The 23,460-nt window shown below is 50.2% G+C and overlaps 2 protein-coding genes across 2 annotated transcripts; one reads left to right on the top strand and one right to left on the bottom strand.

Moving 5' to 3' along the window:
- Window positions 1–6,133: 6,133 nt before the first annotated feature.
- On the top strand, window positions 6,134–8,501 carry HSD17B10 (hydroxysteroid 17-beta dehydrogenase 10). Its single transcript, XM_047765570.1, has 6 exons — window positions 6,134–6,216; window positions 6,576–6,740; window positions 7,352–7,516; window positions 7,645–7,773; window positions 7,852–7,960; window positions 8,158–8,501. Exons 1-6 carry the CDS (start codon window positions 6,190–6,192, stop codon window positions 8,346–8,348), a joined length of 786 nt encoding a protein of 261 aa, XP_047621526.1. The 5' UTR covers window positions 6,134–6,189; the 3' UTR covers window positions 8,349–8,501.
- Window positions 8,502–8,653: 152 nt separating this feature from the next.
- Window positions 8,654–23,426, bottom strand: RIBC1 (RIB43A domain with coiled-coils 1). The gene is made up of 7 exons (XM_047765568.1): window positions 23,192–23,426; window positions 18,255–18,371; window positions 16,784–16,865; window positions 16,238–16,582; window positions 9,801–9,919; window positions 9,011–9,405; window positions 8,654–8,901 (listed from the first exon to the last, which is right to left on the bottom strand). The coding sequence occupies exons 2-7, from the start codon at window positions 18,369–18,371 to the stop codon at window positions 8,820–8,822; spliced, it is 1,140 nt and encodes a 379-aa protein (XP_047621524.1). The 5' UTR covers window positions 23,192–23,426; the 3' UTR covers window positions 8,654–8,819.
- Window positions 23,427–23,460: the final 34 nt, after the last annotated feature.

The raw sequence follows: 23,460 nt of genomic DNA, 5'->3' as shown, positions 1-23,460 counted from the left end.
GAACTCCTATTTTATTTTATTTTTTAGGGCTGCACCTGTGGCATATGGAGGTTCCCAGGCTAGGGGTTAAATCGGAGCTACAGCTGCCGGCCTGCACCATAGCCACAGCAACGGGGGCTCCAAGAGTCTGCGACCTATACCACAGCCCACGGCAATGCCAGATCCCCAACCCACTGAACGAGACCAGGGATCGAAAGCCACATCCTCATGGTTACTAGCCGGGTTCATTACCACTGAGCCACGATGGAAATTCCTGGGATCCCCTTTTAGGCTCAGGGTCCCCCAGAGTATGGGGGTGAGCCCCTGGAACTGACTGGATGACTGGGTGCGGTGCAAAACGGTTACTGTCTAAATTTACCATTTCTTCTGGGGCAGGATCTGGGGGCGATGTAGACCTGATTGGTCTACGGCATGGGGATGTGAAGAGGGGATCCAGAGGGGTTTCCTCCAGGTTTAACACACTCACTCCCTTCCATCCTCTGGTTTTCTGCCTCCTCAGGGGACCACATACCGCAATTCCAGAGAAAAGAGCAACCACAAATTCCCGTTTACCTCCCAGGTCTCTGTGCCTGCCTAAACCATCCCAGCCGGCTGCACTACTCCTCCTGTCTCTCTGACCTGTCGCTGTCTCACGCTGCCTTGTCCACATTCCCTAAGAGCCACCCACTATGGATTGTGCCTCATACAACCCTTTACCACACCGCCAGCTTCATGGAAGACTCTGACTCCCACAACCGGGAGCACGTGGTGAGCTGCACACGCACGCGCAGACAGCACCTCCACGGAGGCCAGCTGGATCCTGCCGGATGGGCCTGGGGGGACAGAGGGCGCATGCGCAGATGCTGAGCACGGGTCCCGAGGGAAGGTACGGCGAGTGAGTGGTGCCATGAGCCTGAGCTTGTCTGTCTTTGCGCCCCCCTGCCGCCCTACTTCCACTTCCTGGTTCTCATCTTCCCACGCTCAAAACTGTAGGACAGACCCGTATTGGGATCTTAGTGTGAATCCTTCGGTTCAGCTAGCAACCCGTCAAATAAAGAAAAAGAATTAGTAACAAGCGTATTGAATCTGTTGACTTGCTTAAAGTGGATGCAGCCTGATTCCAAAGCAGGCGCCTTTTCTTCCCCACCTGGGACTGGCAGAAATAAAAGGGGATCTTGCCTCCTGTTGAGCCCCTTCTTTGAGGGCCTGAGACACCTTTGGGCTCCCTGTGATGACGGATGAGGGTGCCCCCACTGTGTCCCACATCCCCGCCACTGGGACAGTCTCACATGTCACCCAAGTGGCCTAGGGTGGAGGCACAAGCACTAAGCACGACAGTTACTACTGACATTTTATGCCTGATAGGATAACACAAATAAAGCGAGTATTCGTATTGCCCCTTCACTGCTGAGGAATCTAAGAAAGATGAAGACGACTACCCAGCCCCCCTTCAGTGGGTGCATAGTCAAGGCTTATTACAGACACTGCCTCTAAAGCCTCACACCCGGAATGGCGCCCATGGCCCGCGGGCCTGCCACTTCTGGGTATTGCTGGGTCACCCTGGTGGGGGGGTTCACTGGCCCTGCCCCCTCCTCCCCCACGACTCATCTCCCTCACAGCCCTTTATTCTGTTCCAAGTCTTTCCTAATTCGGGCGGGCGTGGAGGTGATTTGGGAGTTGTTGGAGAACCTAGTCTAAGCCCTGGGCTGGAGACCTGGGAGGCCTCGAAAGAACCAGTGGATGAGGAGTGGTGAGGAACCCAGAGGGAGGAGAATGGTGCTGCCCCCATTGCCAGGAGCCTCCTCCTCCCAGCTCCCGCCTCCTGCGGGGTGGCGGCTGTCACTAGGTGCAAGCGGGCTACTGGTTCTTCTGCTTCTTGCCTACCGGCTAGCTTTCTTGCCTTCCCACCGGTTGTCCACATCCCTTCCCCTTCCTTCCCCACTTCCTCCCTTGCTTCCGTCCTCTTTGCGGCCCTTGACCTCCATATCGACACAATACTGTCATTTCCTTCCCACTCCTCACCTCCTTCCATACAAACAAACAAACAAATTAAAAAACCCAAACAACAACAAAAAACCCACACACGAGCAAATCCAAAAAAAAACCCACCACAAAACAACACCGCCCCTCCCCCCCGCCCCCAACCAACCCAACTGGTCCTATAATGGCTTCACTAAGCCCAGCTTTCTAGCTCTTCTGCTGGGGTGTATGTGCAAACCATGAGGTAATTCTGGAGTTCCCATCATGGCTCAGTGGTAACAAACTAGACTAGTATCCATGAAGCAGAGGGTTCCATCCCTGGTTTTGCTGAGTGGGTTTAGGACCCAGCCTTGGTTAAGGATCCAGTGTTGGTTAAGGATCCAGCTTGCAGAGTTCCCTTGTGGCTCAGCGGTAACGAACCCGACTAGGATCCATGAGGACGCAGTTTCCATCCTTGGCATTGCTCAGTGGACTGGGAATGCGGCATTGGTTGTGAGTTGTGTTGTAGGTCACAGACTCAGCTCAAATCTGGAATTGCTGTGGCTTAGGCCAGCAGCTGTAGCTCCAATTTGACTCCCTAGCCTAGGAACCTCCTTATGCCCTGGTGGGGCCCTTAAAAAAAAAAAAGGATCAGGCTTGCCTGTGAGCTTTGGTGTAGGTTGCAGACTCTCGGATCCCATGTGGCTGTGACCTAGGCCGGGAGCTACAGCTCCCATTCGACCCCATTCAACCTTTAGCCTGGGAACTTCCATATGCTCTCAGTGTGTGCCCCTCCCCAAAATAAAAGGCAAAAAAAAAGTATAGAGGAGTTACATCAACACAATCTGGCAATTGATTAGATGAAGTCCCAGGGTTCAGCTTGGGTGTCCAAGAAGATGGTATTGTTACCAACCGAGAAAGAGCAGATGTTGGAGGCAATGATTGAGTTTAATTTAGAACATGTGTTGGAGGTGCTTGAGGGACATCTGGTGTAGAGAACCAGCAAATGATTGGCTATCTCATTCTGAAATTCAATGGAGAAGGTGAGCCTGGAGATTGGGAAATCCTCAGCACAGGGGCAGTATTGAACCCAGGATATGCGTGAGCTCCCCAGAAAAGGGACTGAAGGCGGAGGCCAAGAAGAAACAGGAAAGTAGGAGGAACCAGGAAAGTGAGGTGTCAAGGAAACCAAGGGGTGGTTTCTAGGAGGAAGAAGTGATCAACCAGTTATGTAATATAGGGTATATGTCTTCCTTTCTAAAATTGAAAAAATTCTGAATTCCAAAACACACCTGGTTCCAAGTGTGGAAAAAAAGATGATGGAGTTCCCTGGTGGCCCAGCAGTTAAGGATCAAGCATTGTCACTGATGTGGTGTGGGTTCAGTCGCTGTGGGCACAGCCAAAACAAACAAACAAACAAACAAATCTGTAAGTGCTATGCAGAGAAGTCGAACACAATATGTTAGTTCAAAAATGGCCCCTGGGAGTTCCCATCGTGGCTCATTGGTTAACGAATCCAACTAGGAACCATGAGGTTGAGGGTTTGATCCCTGGCCTTGCTCAGTGGGTTCAGGATCCGGCATTGCCGTGAGCTGTGGTATAGGTTGCAGACGCAGCTTGGATCCCGCGTTGCTGTGGCTCTGGCGTAGGCTGGCAGCTACAGCTCTGATTCGACCCCTAACCTGGGAACCTCCATATGCCGCAGGAGCGGCCCAAGAAATGGCAAAAAGACCAAAAAAAAAAAAAATGGCCCCTGAACACGGAGGGCAAGGAGACACTGAAGAGGCAAATCACTCCAGATTGGTAGGTGGCAGATATAATTGCAAAGTAACTTAAAAGGTTTATATTCGGTGGCTGAAAGACAAGTATATCTCCATTCCCATCTTCCAGAATCTTAAAAACTTATATAGAGGTCTTAACGGTGTTCAGTCAAATATTTAGTCCAGATAGTTTCAACAACACTTTACTCTCTTGGAGTTCCCTGGTGGCTCAGCCGTTTAAGGACCTGGCATTGTCACTGCTGTGGCTCAGGTCATTGTTGTGGCTCAGGTTCAGTCCCTGGCTCGGGAAATTCCATATGCCACGGGCAAGGCCAACCCCCTCCAACTCCCCCCCAAACCCCCAACATCTTACACACTCAAGGCTGTATCCTTGAAATATCTCTGCCTATGAAAATGGTAGGTGGAACATGTATTCCAACGGGAGGGAGTAAGGCACTTCCCAATGCCTGGGTCCAGCTCTGGGGTCAACCAGAGGTCAGGTCCTTTTGATGACCTTCTCCAACACAATGGGATAGTAACTAGGTGGCTTACAATTTGAGTGGTCAAGGAGGGGAGGTAACATTTAAACTCAGTTCTGAAACAACAATAGCAACAAACAACAATAGCAACAAACACAGTTATGCAAAGGTCAGAGGGAGAGCTTTTCGAGCAGAGGGAATAGCTAATTCAAAGACACTAAGAGGCCACTGTGGCTTGGACATCTTAGCTCAGCAAAGAGTGGTATAGACTGCTGGGGGGACTTCATGCCATCAGGAAGATTGTGAATCTGGTACTAAATCATTTCTTTGGTGAATACGGTGCATTAACAATGAGTGTGGTGGTGGTTGGAGTTCCCATCGTGGCTCAGTGGAAACGAATCTGACTAGCATCCATGAGGATGCAAGTTCAATACCTGGCCTTGATCAGTGGGTTAAGGATCTGGTGTTGTCATGAGCGGTGGTATAGGTCACAGATGTGGCTTGGATCCCGAGTTGCTGTGGCTGTGGTGTAGGCCAGCAGCTACAGCTCCGATTCGACCCCTAGCCTGGGAACCTCCATATGCCGTGGGTGTGGCCCTAAAAAGACAAAAAAAAAAAAAAAAAAGAGTGTGGTGGTTGTCAACAGTTAGGGAGTTCCCAGAGTTCCCGTCATGGCTCAGTAGTTAACGAATCCTACTAGGAACCATGAGGTTGCAGGTTCGATCCCTGGGCCTTGCTTAGTGGGTTAAGGATCCGGTGTTGCTGTGAGCTGTGGTGTAGGTGGCAGACACGGCCCGGATCCCTCGTTGCTGTGCTCTGGCGTAGGCCAGCAGCTACAGCTCTGATTAGACTCCTAGCCTGGGAACCTCCATGTGCTGTGGGAGTGGCCCTAGAATAGGCAAAAAGACAAAAAACAAACAAACAAACAAAAACCCCGGGAGGCCCGGAGGGAGGTCTTTCTAGATGGAAAAGCACATAGGGAGATAGTTCAGATAGAGGAAACATACAGCGGAATGAGGCTGAAAATGTTGACTAAGGTTTATGGTCTGAAGGCCTTGGTTTGGGGAAAAATATAGAAAGAAGTCAGACTAGGTAGATTAGGTAAGCTCAAGATTCTAATTGGGATACTAGTTGAAAAATGTCCCAGGATGACCAAATGGATCTTAAATGACAGTCTCTGGTTGAGGTTCAATCTGAAATATATGATTTGAGCTTTGGGGTTTAAAATAGGTTAGACACAGAAGAGGTAGCAAAAGCTGAATTGAAACAAGATGCATCTGCAACTCACACTACAGCTCAACAGCAACACTGGATCCCCGACCCACTGAGCAAGGCCAGGGATCAAACCCGCAACCTCATGGTTCCTTGTCGGATTCGTTTCTGCTGCACCACAGCAAGAACTCTTCCTAGGATGTCTTTTAATGGCTCTCCACATTCTTGTCTCTGAGATCTTGTTGGGCATCTCTGTTCCTCTCAACCTCTTCCTCAACCTATTTCTCTACATATGGCTCTCAGAATCTCTATCTTGAGATATTCATGTCTGGGTTCTAGAATCTGGTTCTCTGTCCCTTCCTTCATCTGTGTCTGTACTGTAATTATCTCTTTATCCAACTGAACTGTGCCCTTCTGGAAGGCATGAACCTTTTATTTTTCCCCTGGGTATGCCCAGTGACCAGCACAGAGCCTGGCATATAAGAGTCTTGCAGATTTGTTTATGCTTGAATGGAGGCTTTTTTCTGAGCAAAGGACACATTCTCATCCTCCAGTCCCCCTCCTCCTAGAGGAGCTGGCTGCCTGGCCAAAAAGTCCAAGTTAAATAACTCTCGGGGAGGGGGCGGGGGTGAAGGTGGGAACCTGGCCTCGGCCTGGCCCTTTCGACCAGGGACGCTAGCCGCTGGCAAACGCCTGAAGTCCCGCGCAAGGACCACCCGCCTCGCTGGCTCCGCCCCGCCCCGCCGCTCTGCTTCGGCCAATCAGCGAGCGCCTGGCAGTCCTGCCTGTGGAGAGGCAAGATGGCTGCTGCGTGTCGCAGCGTGAAGGTAACTGGGTTTTCTCCCCTGCTGCTTGCCCCGCTGCCCCGGCTGGGATGGCGCGGGCGTAGAACTAGGAGGAAGAGATCGGTACTGGGAGAAAAGGTCAGGCTTATCTAGGCCTTCTGTCGCTGCGGTTGGGCTCGGGAGGTGAAGGTCAACTCTCCAGGGCACGTGCAAGTGGGGGTGACTGGGTGGGTTGTCTGGGGATGAGACCCCAGAGGTCCCATCGGTAAGGTGAGGAGGACACCTGGGTCACACCGCAGGGGTGACCCGGGAGCCTCCCTCCAAGAAGCCTGAAGAATGGGCAGATGCAAGGGAGGGGGTGGTCTGTACAGTGTAGCTCTTGACGGTGCCCCCCTTCACAGGGTCTGGTGGCTATAATAACCGGTGGAGCCTCGGGCCTAGGCCTCGCCACGGCGGAGCGACTGGTGGGGCAGGGGGCTTCTGCTGTACTTCTGGACCTGCCCCACTCAGATGGGGAGGCCCAGGCGAAGAAGTTAGGGAAGAGCTGCGCCTTTGCTCCAGCCGACGTAAGTGGGGTTACCTCACCTCTCCCATGGGCTCTCTTTTCATAAGGGTCCTGTCTATGTGGGCAGTGGGCCCATCTACTTCTTCCTTTTGGCCTGAGCCGTCCACAAACACCTGTGATAAAGGGATTTCTGAAGCTGGGATTCATAACGAGGGGTTGAGGATTAGACATATCAGAATCTGCTTCAGGAGGTATGTATAGTTTGAAAATGCATATTGTGTCCTGTAATTTTATAAAGTCGAAGATGAGCTTTTCATGAGAGAAAGAAGTAAAGCTGCATGAAATCATCTTAGCAGGGGTGCAAAAAAGCTAGTTTATCTTCATATCAGTAATTCTCAAAACTTCTCTGATCCACAGCAGCTGAGAATCTCCAGGGGCATGTGAATTTATCAAAAAAGGGCATAGATTTCAAAGATGTTTTGAAACACTGCTCTACAGTGCCTAGCATTTTCACTTTTGTCCCATTCTCAAGCTTTATTTCTTTTGGCTTCTGCCTTGCTTATACATTTCTGTTGTCACTTAAAGCCTGGACCTTCCCCCGCCCCCCGAGGTTTAGTGGTGTGTGTTGTGTGTGGTGGGAGATGAACATCTTCTCCACTTCTCCCTTTGAAGGTGACCTCAGAGAAGGACGTGCAAGCAGCCCTGACTCTAGCAAAAGAAAAGTTTGGCCGCGTGGATGTGGCAGTCAACTGTGCAGGCATTGGAGTGGCCAGCAAGACATACAACTTAAAGAAGAGCCAGGCCCATACCTTGGAGGACTTTCAGCGAGTTCTCAATGTAAGGCCTTAGAGGTTCTCCAGGGGTATTAGTAAGAAGTATCTGGCTGTGGGTGTCCCCACAGCTTTTAGGGGAAAAAGGGCTGTCTCTGCCCCAGGTCCTACACCTTGTCTCTACTGGTCCTCCAGGTGAATCTCACAGGCACCTTCAATGTGATCCGCCTAGTGGCTGGCGAGATGGGCCAGAATGAACCAGACCAGGGAGGCCAACGTGGGGTCATCATCAACACTGCCAGCATAGCTGCCTTTGAGGGCCAGGTGTGTGAGCAGGGGCAAGGCTTGTGCCTCGGTGACTTGTTGGGGCCCTGCCCCCTATGACCTCCGCTCCTTCTCCAGGTTGGACAAGCTGCATACTCTGCCTCCAAGGGGGGCATAGTGAGCATGACACTGCCCATTGCTCGGGATCTGGCCCCCATGGGCATCCGGGTGATGACCATTGCTCCAGGTAGACATATCCCCTCCCTGCCACACTTGGGATTGGGTGGGATCCCTGGGCAATGAGAGGGGAAGGTATCTACCACCTAAACAGCAGTAGCCTTCCCTTCCATCTCTGGGCATAGGGAAGCACCACAAGTAGGATTAAAGTAAGGAGGGACCAGGTAAATATGAAGGGTGGTCTCTGACTCCGGCTGTCTTGTCTAGGCCTATTTGGCACCCCGCTGTTGAACACCCTCCCAGATAAAGTGCGCAACTTCCTGGCCAACCAGGTGCCCTTCCCCAGCCGACTGGGAGACCCTGCTGAGTATGCTCATCTGGCGCAGGTCATCATCGAGAACCCATTCCTCAATGGAGAGGTCATCCGGCTGGATGGGGCCATCCGGATGCAGCCTTGAAGGGGGAGGGCAGGGCAGAGAAAACACATGCTCTTCTGTCCCTCCTCCTCCTGGAGTACTGTACTCCAGTGTGTGAGGGAGGAAGTCCAATAGCCATTTTGTAACCTCTGCCCACCAGTCACCCTCTGTGCCTAATAAAGTCTATTTCTCGCAGGGGAGTGAGCAGCACTGTGTGCTGGGGAGCTGGTGTGGGAAGGAAAGGTGAATGGGTGAAGACTCTGGCAGGCTTGGATGCTCAGAGCCCAGAGGTGGGGTGGGAAAGTCAGCACCTCACTCCTTTTGTGTTCTGTTTATAACACGTGGCCTTGATTTTCGTGACTAACTTTAATATGTAGGGTCAAAGGTAGAGACACTGGCTCAGCTCTCTCCCACCGCTAATGGATCGGCCAAGGGGATCTGCAGCATTTCACTCTCTGACTCTTAGCCTCTGCGAGCTTGATGGGGGAGGAGGGAGAGATGACCATCCTGAGCTCAGCGGCTGCTGGTGTTGAATTGCAGGTGATATTGGGCTGTAGGTTGATTGGTGTAGATTATTGAATTCAGGTAATTATGCCTATGAAAGAAATTCAGAGGTCTCAGCTGATGGGCTTTCCCTCTCTCCCTGGCCATCCGTCCCCACCCTCCCTTGGCATTCATCCCTGCTGCCACCCCCTAGAACTCACTGGGCTTTTTGCTCCTTAGCCAGCTGCTGGTTGAAGGAGCCAAGCCCCCTCCGAAATTCGGCACACAGCTCCCTCTCCTGCTCTTCTAGCTCCTGTGCTGCCCTGGCCAGGCGCTCGGCCTGGCTTTCCCATTCGGAATCCATTGCTTGTTCAGCCTGGCGCTGTGCCTCCTTTTCATGGCGTTGCACCTCCTGTACTTTCCTGATGGCGGCTCGCTGCTCTGGAGTCATGCCCTTCCAGCAATAGGGCAGGACCCTGTGGGGAGCCACAGGATTTTGGGCGACCTGGGGGTTCTCAGTCAGTAGGTCACTCGTGATCTGGTTTTGGATCTCCGTGAGGTTTGCCTCCTGTTGGCACTGATGTTCACGGCGCTGCCGCTCGGCCACCTCAGCTACCTGGTGGGGCCCCCAAAAGTGAGTATTTGGATGCCCAGCCTCAGGAAATTCTCTGTCACAGGGGAGGGGGAGACATGGCCCTCCATCTTAGGGTGAGAAGGAACAGATACTGCGTGGCTTTAGAGTGACTTAAGGTGGGAGAAGTCGAATGGGCAGGGATGTCCCTGCCACCTGGAAGCCCTTAGACCGAGAGGCTGGGGAAGGGAGGGCAGTGTTCTGTTCGCAGGTCATCCTGAGTCTGGAGGTGGGCAAGGGTCAAGTCCTCAGGTAGATGAGAGGACTGGTGTTGATTTGAGAAAGGTTATAAGGGGAAAGATGTGGTTAAGATTTCCCCAGGACTTTGTTCAGGGGACTGGGGAGAGCCCGGTACCCTGGATGCCTCAGGCCGTACGTACCTGGAATTTGTTGGCATTGGCCATGGCAGACATCATGGCCATGCGGCAGGATTCCTCTAGCTTGGCCATTTGGGCGGCCCGCATGTCCATGGCTAGGCGCAGCTGGTTATTGAGCATATCTACACAGAGAAATATGGCCAGGGCACTGTACTGGCTTGCTTCATTCCTGGTTCATTCATTCAGCTATTTGTTCAGCAAACTTTGTGGATGTGTGCGTATGTATGTTTGGTTGGGGCAGGGGGTCGGGGGGGGGGGGTAATGTCCTCATTGCAGGGACGTAGAAGGAGCTATTCTTTGGGGCTAGGGATAACCAAAGTGCGGCAACAAGAATTTCTCAGGTGCCTCACTGAAAGATGCCTCTAGTGGACCTGGGTCTCAGTGTCAGCTCTGCTGCTACTGAGCTCTGTAACCTTGGAGAAATATTTCATATCTGAGCCTCAGTCTAAGGGCCAGGTGTTCAATAAATTAGATCCCGTCCTTAGAGAGTTCCCTGTCCAGTGGAGGAGATGGATCAAATATAGATCATCATACCACAGTGTGGTAAGGGCAGTGTCAGAGCTGTGTACAGGGTATTAAGAGCTTTGGGTGAGAGGAAGGCCTCCAGGAGAAGGTGCTCCTTGAAATATGTGTTGCATATGGTCAGAAAGAGCAAAGGGCTTTTCAGGTTTCAGGCACAAAGGTATTGACACTTTACTTCAATCTAGCCATACTGGGAGTTCCCAGTGGTTAACAAACCCGACTAGGATCCATGAGGCTGCAGGTTCGATTCCTGGCCTCGCTCAGTGGGTTAAGGATCAGGCATTGCTGTGAGCTGTGGTGTAGGCCAAAAACTCGGCTTGGATCCGGCGTGGCTGTGGCTGTGGCTGTGGCTGTGCCATAGGCCAGCAGCTGTCGCTTTGATTCGACCTCTAGCCTGGAAACTTCCATGTGCCGCGGGTGCGGCCCTAAAAAAGCAAAACAAAAAAACCTAGCCATACCTTGCTTTTTCTACACATGCCACAAATTCTTGCCTCAGGGATTTGAAGTAAATGTTACTCTTGGCTCTGGCTCTCTGGCTTCCCTCAGGTCTTTGCTCAAATGTTAACCGCCTCAGTGAGGCACGCCCTGTCTTTCCTACCTAAAATTGCAACCTGTCTGCCCCCAACATTTATCCTCCTTCCCTGATTTATTTTTCCCCCTAGCATTTGTCACCAACCAATATACCCTTTACTTATTTGGTCTATTGCTTGTCTCCCTCTTCACTAGACGGTAACCTTTGAGAAGGCAGGGATTTTTGTCTGTTTTATCCACTCCCAGGCCCCAGCACCTATATCAGAGCTTGGCACGTAGTGGGTGCTCAATAAATATTTATCAAATGAATGAAGGAAGTCAAGAAATAGTATGATCTGTATGTGAAATTACAAATAGTCTGCTCTTGCTGGAGCATAAAATGCAAGTGACTAGGGAGCTCCACAGGGGCCCAACTAAGGGTTAGAAACTTGACCCTGAAGGTAGGGAACATGGAAGGGTTTTAATCAAGGGGATGACACGGTTAGATTTGCATTGTAGAATGCTCTTTCAAGTGGCCAATATAGAGGACAGTCAGGTTGGTGGGAGACAGTGGACGTAGGGAAGCCGTCTTGGAGGCTATCGCAGTTGGCCAGTTGGGAGGGCTCAAACCAGGCCAGTGATAGAAAGGATGGAGGGGAAATATGTGGAGGTTATGTCAGTAGTACTTGATGGACTGGATAAGGAAGTAAGGGAGAGGAAAGACTCAGGGATGTTTCCCAGGGCCCTGGCTTAGATGACTATGTGCATGGTGTGGTCACCACTGGAACTAGGGAATACAGAATGCAGAGCAGGTTAGGGAACACTGATGAATTCTGTTTAGGAAGCTGAGTTGGAGGTGGTCAGCAGGCACCTGGATATCTGATTGTGCAGATAGAGAGTCCTCACCACAGAGGTGGTGACATGTTAGCTGAAACCGGAATGAGGGCCAAAGGTGCCTTACGTAAGTATGCAGGATGAGGAGAGCAGTGTGCCAGGGACAAAGTTTTAAGAAGGAGGAGCAGAAGGAAGAGGAGCCCACAAAGGGCAGACAGAGGAGGAATGATTGGGGAGCTACAAGCAGAATGTTCTGTCACAGAAGCCAAGCCCAAAGAGAGAAGTTCAAGAAGATGTGTTGAGAGTCAAGTGTAGCAGGAAAGGCCCGGTCAAGGAGAAAAGACTGGGAGTTCCTGCCGTGGCTTAGTGGTTAACGAATCCGACTAGGAACCATGAGGTTGGGGGTTCCATCCCTGGCCTTGATCAGTGGGTTAAGGATCTGGTGTTGTCATGAGCGGTGGTATAGGTCACAGATGTGGCTTGGATCCCGAGTTGCTGTGGCTGTGGTGTAGGCCAGCAGCTACAGCTCCGATTCGACCCCTAGCCTGGGAACCTCCATATGCCGTGGGTGTGGCCCTAAAAAGACAAAAAAAAAAAAAAGAGTGTGGTGGTTGCTAACAGTTAGGGAGTTCCCAGAGTTCCCGTCATGGCTCAGTAGTTAACGAATCCGACTAGGAACCATGAGGTTGGGGGTTCCATCCCTGGCCTTGCTCAGTGGGTTAAGGATCCGGCGTTGCAGTGAGCTGTGGTGCAGGTTGCAGACGTGGCTCGGATCCTGTATTGCTGTGGCTCTGGCGTAGGCCGGTGGCTACAGCTCCAATTCGACCCCTAGCCTGGGAACCTCCATATGCCACAGGAGCGGCCCAAGAAATGGCAAAAAGACACACATTAAAAAAAAAAAGGAGAAAAGACTGAACAGAGTCTCTTGTACCTGATAACACAAAGGCATTGGTGATTTTAGTAAAATGTAGTGTCAGGGAAGTTGTGTGGCGAGATATGTGATCTCAGCAGTTGAAGTATGACTGGAAAGTAAGGAAGGTAAGACAGCAAGTTGAAGCAGATTTTTTCAAAAAGTATGGCTGTTAAGGAAAACAGCCCGCTTACAGCATCTAGAAGAATCACTGAGTTAGGGGAGGCATTTTTTTTTTTTAAAGATGGGTTAGCTGTAAGTATGCTTATAGCCCGCATAGAAGGGGGTCACTGGAAGGGAAGGTGTTGAGAACCTAGAGGAGTGGGTATCTGAGAGAGCACAGCCTGGGTAGGAAGCAGGGAGAATGGGTTCCAGAGCATAGGCTGAAGGCTTGGCTCTGGGGAGGCACAAGAACACAGACTTCAGAGATTGGAGGGCAGAAGAAGAGAGGATAGGGGTGCTTTGTTTCATTTCACTCTTTTTTTTTTTTTTTTGGTCTTTTTAGGGCTGCACCCATGACATATGAAGTTCCCAGGCTAGGGTCAAATCAGAGCTGCAGCTGCCGGCCCATGCCACAGCCACAGCAACACTGATCCGAGCCGTGTTTGCTGTCTACACTACAGCTAATGGCAACGCCAGATCCTTAACCCACTGAGCAAGGCCAGGGATCAAACCTGCATCCTCATGGATTTCTAGACAGGTTCATTTCTGCTGAGCCACAATGGGAACTCCTTGTTTCACTCTTCACAGCACCTCAAAGAGGAAAGGTCAGCCCCATTTTTTAGATGGGGACACAGAGGTCTAGAGGTGAAGTAAAATACCCAAGGTTACACAGCCAGCAAGTAATAGGTTGGGATGGGAATCCAGGTCTGTTGAAGAATCAGGCCACACTCCTTCCACAACACTACTCATTCTACCTTATCATACACCTGCCTGCTGCCACTGGGCAGCAGGCCCCCCTGTGTCACAATGACTGCTGACAAAATTCACCAAATACTCCTAATTTCCAAATCCAATTGACAGGTTTCTGTTCCTGTCTGAACTTCTCTTCAGTTGACATTATTGATGACTCCCTCTCTGGAACTTCCTTCTCCCTCGGCCTCTGAATCCCCACTTTCTCATGGTGACTGAGGGCAAGTATTGTGTAGCAGACGAGTGTGGGCTCTGGGGCGTTTCCATTGTGGCGCAGTGGAAACAAATCCAACTAGTATCCATGAGGATGTGGGTTTGATCCCTGGTCTCACTCAGTGGGTTGGGGATCTGGCGTTGCTGTGAGCTGTGGTGTAGGCCGGCAGCTGCAGCTCCAATTAGACCCCTAGTCTGGGAACTTCCATATGCCATGGGTATGGCCCTAAAAAAACCAAACAAAAAAAAGAGTGTGGGCTCTGGAGCCAGCCTGGCTGAGTTCGCTTCTGGCCTCCATCACCCTCTTTGGGCAGGTTATTTAACATCTCTGTTCTTCAGTTTCTTCTGCTGAAAATGGGGATAATACCAGTACATGACTCATAGCGTTGGTGAAAGGATGAAATGAGTTAATACATGGTAGAAAGCTTGGCACAGTGTCTGGTATGCAATAAGTGCTCAATGAAAGTTAGCTCTTCTTCATGCTACCTGCTCTGCTTTTTCTCATTTCCACTCTCCGCCTTGCCAAAATTGTACCCAGCTTTCGAAATTGGTTTCTGACAGCTGGCCTGTGCCAACCCCCTACCCTGCCTCCCTTCCCTTGTGAGAATTGACCATTCCTACACTGATGGTACAGGACCCGTCATGGTACTTAACATAGTTTTAAAGCATATGTGCTGATGAGTGACTTGTGTGTATATCTCTTCCTCTTTTTTTTTTTTTTTTTTTAATTTGTCTTTTTAGGGCCGCACTCATGGCATATGGAGGTTCCCAGGCTAGGGGTCGAATTGGAGCTGTAGCCGCCTGCCTATGCCACAGCCACAGCAATGCCAGATCCGAGCCATGTCTGTAACCTACACCACAGCTCATGGCAATGCAGATCCCCAACTCACTGAGCAAGGCCAGGGATCGAACCCATGTCCTCATGGTTACTAGTCGAGCTCATTACCACTGAGCCACAATGGGAACTCCCTCTTTTTCTCTTACTATGGATTGATTTTCTGGAAGGCCTGGTTCTGTGGGTTCCCGATGGGTAGGGTGCCTGTCTTGTTTAGTCTTCAGTTGTTCATTCAACATTGATTTATTGAGCTCCTGACACTGGTAGAAACTACTAGGCAATTGGGATAGAGGGGTGGAAACGAGAGATGTGGTTCATCTTCAGTGAGCTGACATTTTCAGAAGACAGACATTCCACAAATATTTTCAGATTTAGTTACCTCTATGATAAGTGATAGAACAGGCTGCTATTAACAGGTGGTTTGAAAGGTGAGCAATGTGAGTAGATGAGAGAGTCCTTGCCTTTGAAGGGCTTACTCTAATGGAAGAGGAGGACATGGCCACAGATGTCATATTAATAGTAGTTACTGGTTATTGAGCACTGATGCTTGTGCTTTACATATAGTATCTCATTTCATTCTTTTTTTTTTTTTTTTTTTTTTTTGCTTTTTAGGGCCACTCTTGCCGCATATGGAGGTTCCCAGGCTAGGGGTCTAATTGGAGCTACAGCTGCTGGCCTACACCACAACAACGTGGGATCCACGCCGCATCTGCGACTTACACCACAGTTCATGGCCATGCCAGATCCTTAACCCACTGAGCGAAGTCAGGGATTGAACCCGAAACTTCATGGTTCCTATTCGGATTCATTTCCGCTGCACCATGACAGGAACTCCCTCTCATTTCATTCTTTTTTTTTTTTTTGTCTTTCTAGGGCCACACCCACGGCATATGGAGGTTCCCAGGCTAGAGGTCTAATCGGAGCTACAGCTGCCAGCCTATGCCAGAGCCGCAGCAACGCCAGATCCAAGCTGTATCTGTGACTTACACCACAGCTCATGGCAACGCTAGATCCTTAACCTACTGAGCAAGGCCAGGGATGGAACCCGCAACCTCATGGTTCCTAGTCGGATTCGTTAACCACTGAGCCACGACGGGAACTCCTCATTTCATTCTTTTTTTTTTTTGCCATTTCTTGGGCCGCTCCCTCGGCATATGGAGTTTCCCAGGCTAGGGTCTAATTGGAGCTGTAGCTGCCAGCCTACACCAGAGCCACAGCAACGCAGGATCTGAGCCGCATCTGCGACCTACACCATAGCTCACGGCAACGCCAGATCGTTAACCCACTGAGCAAGGCCAGGGATGGAACCCGCAACCTCATGGTTCCGAGTCGGATTCGTTAACCACTGAGCCACGACGGGAACTCCCATTTCATTCTTACATAAGCTCTGTGTGGTATGGGAACTGAAGCACAGAGGGGAAAATTTATTTGCCCAGACCAGCGAAAGTTGCAGAACCATTAGGTCTGTGGTCTCTCTGCTGCCTCCAGGTAATGGAGTGCCAGGCTGATTGGGGCTCAATGGCTATACTGTCAATTGATGAAGGAAGTCAGGGGGGTTGGGACCTGCTCACTTTACCCTTTCAGCATCAGCCCTATGGGTAACTGGACCTCCCAACACAATACTGGTTTTCTGGGTGCTATACCCAGCTCAGGACAGCTCCTTGCTAGGCCTTAGGTCGCAACCTGGATGGCCCTGCTGCTTACCTGCACAGTTATAGTCAATTCTGGCTTGTTGTTGTTCTTGAAGCTGCCTCTCCAGGCTGTATCTGAACTGCTCTTGCTGCATTCTCAGGTGTGTGGATCTATTCAGGTCCTCCCCGGAGAAGTACTGCAGGCTGGCTGGGCCACAGTATGGATCATTGTTACTGAGATGAGGTGGAAACTCCTTCCAGAGTCGGTTTGGATCCCAAAGGTCAAGCTCACTCCTGTTCTTGAGCTGCTGCTTCTGCTCCCGAAATTCTTGGACTTTCTTGGCCAGCCGACGTGTCCGTTCTGCCTGTTCTTTCTCTAGCATCTGAGCCACCACATCATACTGCACCTGGTTAGTACCTGGGTGGTGGGCAAGGACATGGAGAAGGCCCCATGGGAGGGACAGAGCCCACTCAGCATAGCCACTGCTCCCAAAGGCCCATCTGGTTTGTCCCAAGACACCTCAGGCCTCAGGCCCCACTCTGAGGCAGAACTGCCCTCCTTTAACCCACTTAGGCCCTTGTTTTCCCCCTTGGTTGGCCTCTGCCCTTGGGCTTTTACCATAAGCTGCTTTCTTGCTCTGCTCTGTTGCCTCCTGAATCTTTCGCTCTTCCACCTGGCTGTTCAGGGCTTCAACGTCCACCTGATCCCAAAGAAATGAACTAAATCAGGGTAAGGGCCCAGCAGCGGGCCTTGCATGCTCTAACACAAACTGCTCAGAATTTACCTGCTGCAGAATCCTCCTGTAGGATAACCAACACCTACTGGATGATGTTCACCATCACAGCATGGTTTGTAAGTCCCTCAATGGTGTAGCCTCTGCTTCTGTCTCCACCTTGTCCTGGTTCCCTTTTCCCCTGTCCCACCTTCAAGAGCTCTGCATCCAGTTCCCTGCACATCTTAGGCTATTTTGAACCAATAGCCTTTGCTCCAGCTGCTGCTTGCATTTAGAACACTCTTTCCTCTCCTCTTTACCCATGAAGGGTACCCCTGAACTCCTATTCATCCCTCAAGACCAGCTCTGGCTTCACTGGCCTGACGCCTCCAGCAGGTGCTACTCCCATAGAATCAAGGACCCACTGTCCACATTATATTGAAGTTTCCCTACACCAGAAGTTATCTCCTACACCAGACCGTGTGCCTGCTAAAGTCAGAGAATGGGCCTTAGTCACCTGTGTATCCCTACTGCCCAGCCCAGTGTTTGGCACAGAGTAGGCTCTGAGGAAACACTTGCCAACTTCTCTCAGTCACACCACTCACCTATCTACCCAGCACTCTTTTTTCTTAAACTATCAATAGTTTCTCAGAGTTCCCATTGTGGCTCAGTGGAAATGAACCTAATTAGTATCCATGAGGATTCAGGTTCAATCCCTGGCCTTGCTTAGTGGGTTAAGGATCCCGTGTTGCCATGAACTGTGGTGTAGGTCACAGATGTAGCTCAGATCTGGTGTTGCAGTGGCTGTGGCATAGGCCGCCAGCTGCAGGTCTGATTGGACCCCTAGCCTGGGAAATTCCATATCCCGCAGGTGTGGCCCTAAAAAACCAAAAACCAAAAAACAAAAACACTATTTTGATTAGAATTCATTTAAAATGTTTCAAAGTAGTGCAAAAGGGAATACGGTTTAGTGATGAGCAAGTGCCCCTCCCATCTCTGTCCTCAGGCCAGTTAACAGTTTCTTATACAGCCTTCCAGAGTTTAGGCAAATGCAACACAAACAGTCCTTAGATTTCTTTTGGCTCCATTTGTCTGTCTTTCAGGAACGAGGCCATTTGGCCCGGAGCTAACTGGAGGAGAGTCCACTGACACTGGCTCCTGTTCTCCCAGTTTCTTCCCCTGCACCCCTAGGCCCTTCCCACTCTGGGTGTGGGTGCGTTTTCCCCCTCTTCCTTCCTTTCCAGCCTTAGGGTCTGCTTGAATCAGGGAGAGGCTGTGATGGGCTGTGACAGGCTGTGACGGGCACTGCTATGTTCTTCTCCAGGTGTAAGAGTGAGCAGGACCCTGCTCCAGAGAAAGTTCCCACTACCCACTCACCCCCATGACTCTGGTCCGCACATTGAGGAATCGGCTCTGTCGCTCCTTTTCTCGATTTCTTCTAGCCTCTATGGCTGCTGCCTCCTTGGGATCTGGTGGCAGGTCTGTCTTAAACATCTGGAGCAAGGGTAAGGTGAATGGCCAAATCAGTGCTATCCATCATCCTTAACTACACCCCACCTTTCTCCCCACAGTATCTCACCAGTTACTGATTCCCACTGATTTTATTTCCTGATATATTTCATATCTGGGCCTTTGTACACTGCCTTCCTTTGTTTGGAATGCCATTCCTCAGCTTCTTCTATAGCTAGTTCTAGTCTCTCTCTTTTTCTTAACCATTTTGTAACTAAAATAGTTGATACATACAGAAGACTATATATAAGCCATATGCAAATTAGGAAGTATGATAAAAGAGCATGAACCAACTCCTCAATTTAAGAATTAGAACATGGGAGTTCCCGTCGTGGCTCAGTTGTTAACAAATCCGACTAGGAACCATGAAGTTTCGGGTTCAATCCCTGGCCTTGCTCAGTGGGTTAAGGATCCAGCATTGCCATGAGCTGTGGTATAGGTCACAGACGTGGCTCGGATCCCACGTTGCTGTGGCTGTGGTGTAGGCCGGCGGCTACAGCTCCGATTGGACCCCTAGCCTGGGATCCTCCATATGCCGCTGGTGCGGCCCTAAAAAGACCAAAAAAAAAAAAAAAAGGAAAGAAAACACACAAAAAAGAAATAGAACATGGGAATTCCCATCGTGGCTCAGTGGTTAGTGAATCCAACTAGGAACTATGAAGTTTCGGGTTCGATCCCTGGCCTTGCTCAGTGAGTTAAGGATCTGGTGTTGCTGTGAGCTGTGGTGTAGGTCGCAGATGTGGCTCAGATCCCGAGTTGCTATGGCTGTGGTGTAGGCTGGCGGCTACAGCTCTGATTGGACCCCTAGCCTGGGAACCTCCATATGCCGTGGGAGCAGCCCTAAAAAAGGCAAAAAGAAAAAAAGAAATCTGAGTCCTTGTGAGAATTACTTTCTAGTGGGGACGGACAGACTCTAGAGAGTACATTAGTCTGTAAGAAAGTAAGTGTTTTGGGAAAAAATACAGAGCAGGATAAGGGGAACTGGAAAGTGCCAAGGAAATTGGTGGAGTGTTGCAATTTTAAATATGGAAGTCAGGGAAGGCATAACTGAGAAGGCAATTTGTGAGCAAATACTTGAAGAAGGTGAGGGAGTCTCCTATGCAGATATCTAAGAGGAGAGCACTCCAGGCAGAGGGAACAAGTGCAAAGGCCATAAGGTGGACATGAGAGAAACACATTCAAGGGGATAGCAGGGAGGCAAGTATGTGAGTGAATTGTGTAGGACATGACATTAGAGAGATGGAGGGGGGCGGTGCAGAGCATGTAGAACTTTGTAGACCATTGTAAAGGTTGCGGCTTCTACTCTGGAATAGAAGCAGTGGCAATATGATTTTTCTGGCTGTGCCTAAGACTTGTGGAAGTTCCCAGTCCAGGGGTCAAACCCATGCCACAGCAGCGTCCTGAGCCACTGCAGTGACAATGGGTCCTTAACCCACTGTGCCACACCCTTGTGTGTCTTTGAGTTTTAGAGGATCACTCTGGCTCCTGTATTAATAGACTGGAGGGGGAGTTCCCGTCATGGCTCAGTGGTTAACAAACCTGACTAGTATCCATGAAGTTGCGGGTTCGATCCCTGGCCTCGCTCAGTGGGTTAAGGATCCAGTGTTGCCGTGAGCTGTGGTGTAGGTCACAGATGCGGCTTGGATCTCACATTGCTGTGGCTGTGGCATAGGTCGGCAGCTGTAGCTGCAATTAGACCCCTAGCCTGGGAACCTCCATATGCTGTGGGTGTGGCCCTAAAAAAAAGCCAAAAAAAAAAAAAAGAAAGAAAAGAAAGAAAGAAAAGAATAGACCGGAGAGGAGGGGAGGCAAGGCTAGAGGCAGGGAGACCAGATAGGAGGCTATTGCAGTCATCTAGGCTGCATCACCTGCAGCATATGGCGGTTCCCACGCTAGGGGTCTAATCAGAGCTACAGCTGCTGACCTATGCCACAGCCATAGCAACACAGGATCAGAGCTGTGCCTGCGAACTACACCACAGCTCATGGCAACACCAGATCCTTAACCCACTGAGCGAGGTCAGGGATTGAACCTGTGTCCTCATAGATGCTAGTCAGATTCGTTAACCACTGAGCCTCGACGGGATCTCCTGGATATATTTTGCTTTTTTTTTTTTTTTATTAGGGCCACACCCACGGCACATGGAGGTTCCCAGGCCAGGGGTCAAATCGGAGCTGCAGCTGCCAGCCTATGCTGCAGCCACAGCAATGCAGGATCTGAGCCACTTCTTTGACCTATGCCACAGCTTGTGGCAACGCTGGATCCTTAACTCACTGAGTGAGGCCAGGGATCAAACCTGCATCCTCATGGATACTAGTTGGGTTCACTATCACTGAGCAACAACGGGAACTCTCCCTATGCAGTTTTTAAAGGTAACTTTCCATTTACAGTTATTATAAAATATTAGCTATATATTCCCCCTGTTGTACAATACATCCTTGAACCTATCTTACACCCAATAGTTTGCCCTTCTCCCCACCTCACTGGTAATCACTGGTTTGTTCTATATATCTGTCTGCTTCTTTTGTGTTATATTCAGTAGTTTATTGAATTTATTAGATTCCACATATAGCTGCTGAGATTCTGAGGCTGTCTGTAACCTCAGCATAATTTAGTCCATCCTGATTGATACAAGGAATTTAAAGCTATGAGGCTGTTAGAGATCTCTAAGGGTATGAGTGTAAATGGATAAGAATGCCTCAGGGGACACAGGGAGAGGAGGAGCCAGCACTGGGAGGCTAAGGAGTGGCCAGTGAGGTGGGAGAAAAAAACCTGGAGTGTGGTGTCTCAGAAGCCAAGTGAAGAAAATGCTTTTGGGAGGAGAGAGTGAGTAACTGATGATGGTTAAGTAAGGTGTAAGGACTGAGAACTTACTGATTTGAAGGGGAAGGTTGCTGATGACCTTGATAGGAACATTTTTGGTGAAGCCTGACTGAAGTGGGTTTGAGAGAGACTAGAACTCTTCAGCACAAACAACCCAGTTTATGTTTTAATTGCAAGGGGAGGGACTTATAGATTAAAAGAGACATATATATATATATAGGTGGGAATGCTTCTCTAGCATATACCTATAAGCAGAAGTGCTGTATCATAGGGAATAAGCCTATTTAAACTTTACAAGTGGGAGTTCCAGTTGTGGCTCAGCAGGTTAAGAGCCCGACATAGTGTTCATGAGGATGCAGGTTCGATCCCTGGCCTCACTCAGTGGGTTAAGGATCCGGCATTGCCACGAAGGAATCCCCTGAGGTCATAAAGATATTATCTTATATAGTCTTCTAAAATTTCTAAAGTTTGTTTTTCTCATTTAAGTTTTTAATCTATTTGGAATTGCATTTTGTATATGGTATGAGAGGTGGGGATCCAATTTGATTTTTCTCCAAGCTCCAGTTCATCTTAAATGGAATTGACAGGAAGTGATATGAGATTGCTGTGCTTTGGTCATTTTATCCCTTCAGCCTAATCATGATTTTCTCCCAACTGTACTTCATTTATGTCTCCTTTACTAGATTCCATCAACCAAGCTTTCTCACTCAACCAAGATTTCTCACTTTCCTGGACTTGTCCTTAAGACTTTGACTCTTCTCAGCCTTCAGGCATTATTTTATTTTATTTTATTTTATTCTATTTTTGGTCTTTTGTCTTTTCAGGGTCGCACCTGCGGCATATGGAGGATCATGGGCTAGGGGTCTAATCGGAGCTACAGCTGCCGACCTACACCACAGCCACAGCAACCCCAGATTTGAGCCGTGTCTGTGATCTACACCGCAGCTCATGGCAATGCCAGATCCTCAACCCACTGAGCGAGGCCAGGGATCGAACCTGCAACCTCATGGTTCCTAGTCGGATTCATTTCTGCTGCCCCACACGGGGGCTGCCCCACATGGGGACTCCCCCCAGGCATCATTTAAAAAATAGTTACAGGAATGGCTATGGCAGCCACCAGACCCTTTCCATGTCTAAGTCTAAGCACCAACCCCAGCCTACTCATCTGTTACCACGATATAAGGTCACACTGAAGGGGAAGATCCCACAGACAGCTTCTTGGACTCATAAGGCCATGGCTTAGTTATTAGCACGTATAAGGTGGTGGGGGGGTGAGGGATGGAGAAGAGGGGTAGAAAAGATGGGAAACAGAAAGGGGAAGAGGACAGAGGGGGAAAAGAAGAAGGGCAACAGGCAGTTGATGGGGTGGAGGTGGAGAACAGAAGAGGAAGGGAGGGAGCAAGGGATGGGGCAGAGAGGGATGGAGGGGAGGAGATGGGATGGGGGTGAGGCATGGAGAGAGAGAGAGGTGAAGTGGGGAGAAGGGAAGAAGGATAGAGGTGTAGAGCACTGGCTTAGGGACCCTGACTCCCAGGGGTTCACACAAAATACCTTTCTCAGCTAGGAGTCCCAATTTTGAAGCTCTCAGTTTGGGGCTAGGCTCAAGCAGCCAGCAAGTGACTCGGGCCCAAGACTATTCTTGGGTACAGCGGCAGTCGCTGAACCCTGCTTGGGGAAACGGGAGGGAAGCAGGGGACGGAGCAGTACCTCTGGCCATTTATAGTTTTCCCCAGCCCATAACCCAGTCGCTCCAGAGTACCCTCATATCCATACATTCACCCTCCATCCCCCTTCACACTCTATCCCACCCCACTCCACTTCCAACTCTACTTCATTCTCAGCAAGATCTGAGCTCCTCTAACCCGCTGGCCTCTCCTTCCCCCCGTACAGCCCTCCGTTCTCTGGGGCCCTTCCAAATTCCCGACTGGGTTCTTGTCTAAGCCTTCCCGCCTGCCAGACAAAAGCCACAGCCCAGCTCCCACCTTCTTGCCCTGGAGGGCATAACCCTGCTGTGATTTCTGACTCGTCTCTGCTAGCGCTGGCTCCGTTTGCCAGCTTCTCGGGATCCCAAAAGCTGCAGACTCCTCCCAGACACCTCCTCCTCTGCAACTGTGTAGGCAGCGGCGGCGGTTTCTGTTGCCACGTAACAAGAAAGGGGGGGTGGGGCCCAGACGCCTGTCATAATCTCGCGCCCCGGCAAAGGATCAACGAAACCTCTACGTCAGCTTGATGGCCCCACCCCTGTTTCCCG

The sequence above is a fragment of the Phacochoerus africanus genome, chromosome X (assembly GCF_016906955.1).
Source record: "Phacochoerus africanus isolate WHEZ1 chromosome X, ROS_Pafr_v1, whole genome shotgun sequence".
NCBI lineage: Eukaryota > Metazoa > Chordata > Mammalia > Artiodactyla > Suidae > Phacochoerus > Phacochoerus africanus.
This window is presented reverse-complemented; position numbering and strand designations above follow the sequence as displayed.

Excerpts from the sequence above, each read along its gene's own strand:
- HSD17B10 (XM_047765570.1), top strand. The coding sequence starts at position 6,190 with ATGGCTGCTGCGTGTCGCAGCGTGAAG. Across the intron at positions 6,217-6,575 it reads CTGCGTGTCGCAGCGTGAAG|GGTCTGGTGGCTATAATAAC; the intron begins GTAACTGGGTTT and ends CCCCCTTCACAG. Across the intron at positions 6,741-7,351 it reads GCGCCTTTGCTCCAGCCGAC|GTGACCTCAGAGAAGGACGT; the intron begins GTAAGTGGGGTT and ends CTCCCTTTGAAG.
- RIBC1 (XM_047765568.1), bottom strand. The coding sequence starts at position 18,371 with ATGTTTAAGACAGACCTGCCACCAGATCCCAAGGAGGCAGCAGCCATA. Across the intron at positions 16,583-16,783 it reads GAGCAAGAAAGCAGCTTATG|GTACTAACCAGGTGCAGTAT; the intron begins GTAAAAGCCCAA and ends CCCACCACCCAG. Across the intron at positions 9,920-16,237 it reads AATTGACTATAACTGTGCAG|ATATGCTCAATAACCAGCTG; the intron begins GTAAGCAGCAGG and ends TTCTCTGTGTAG.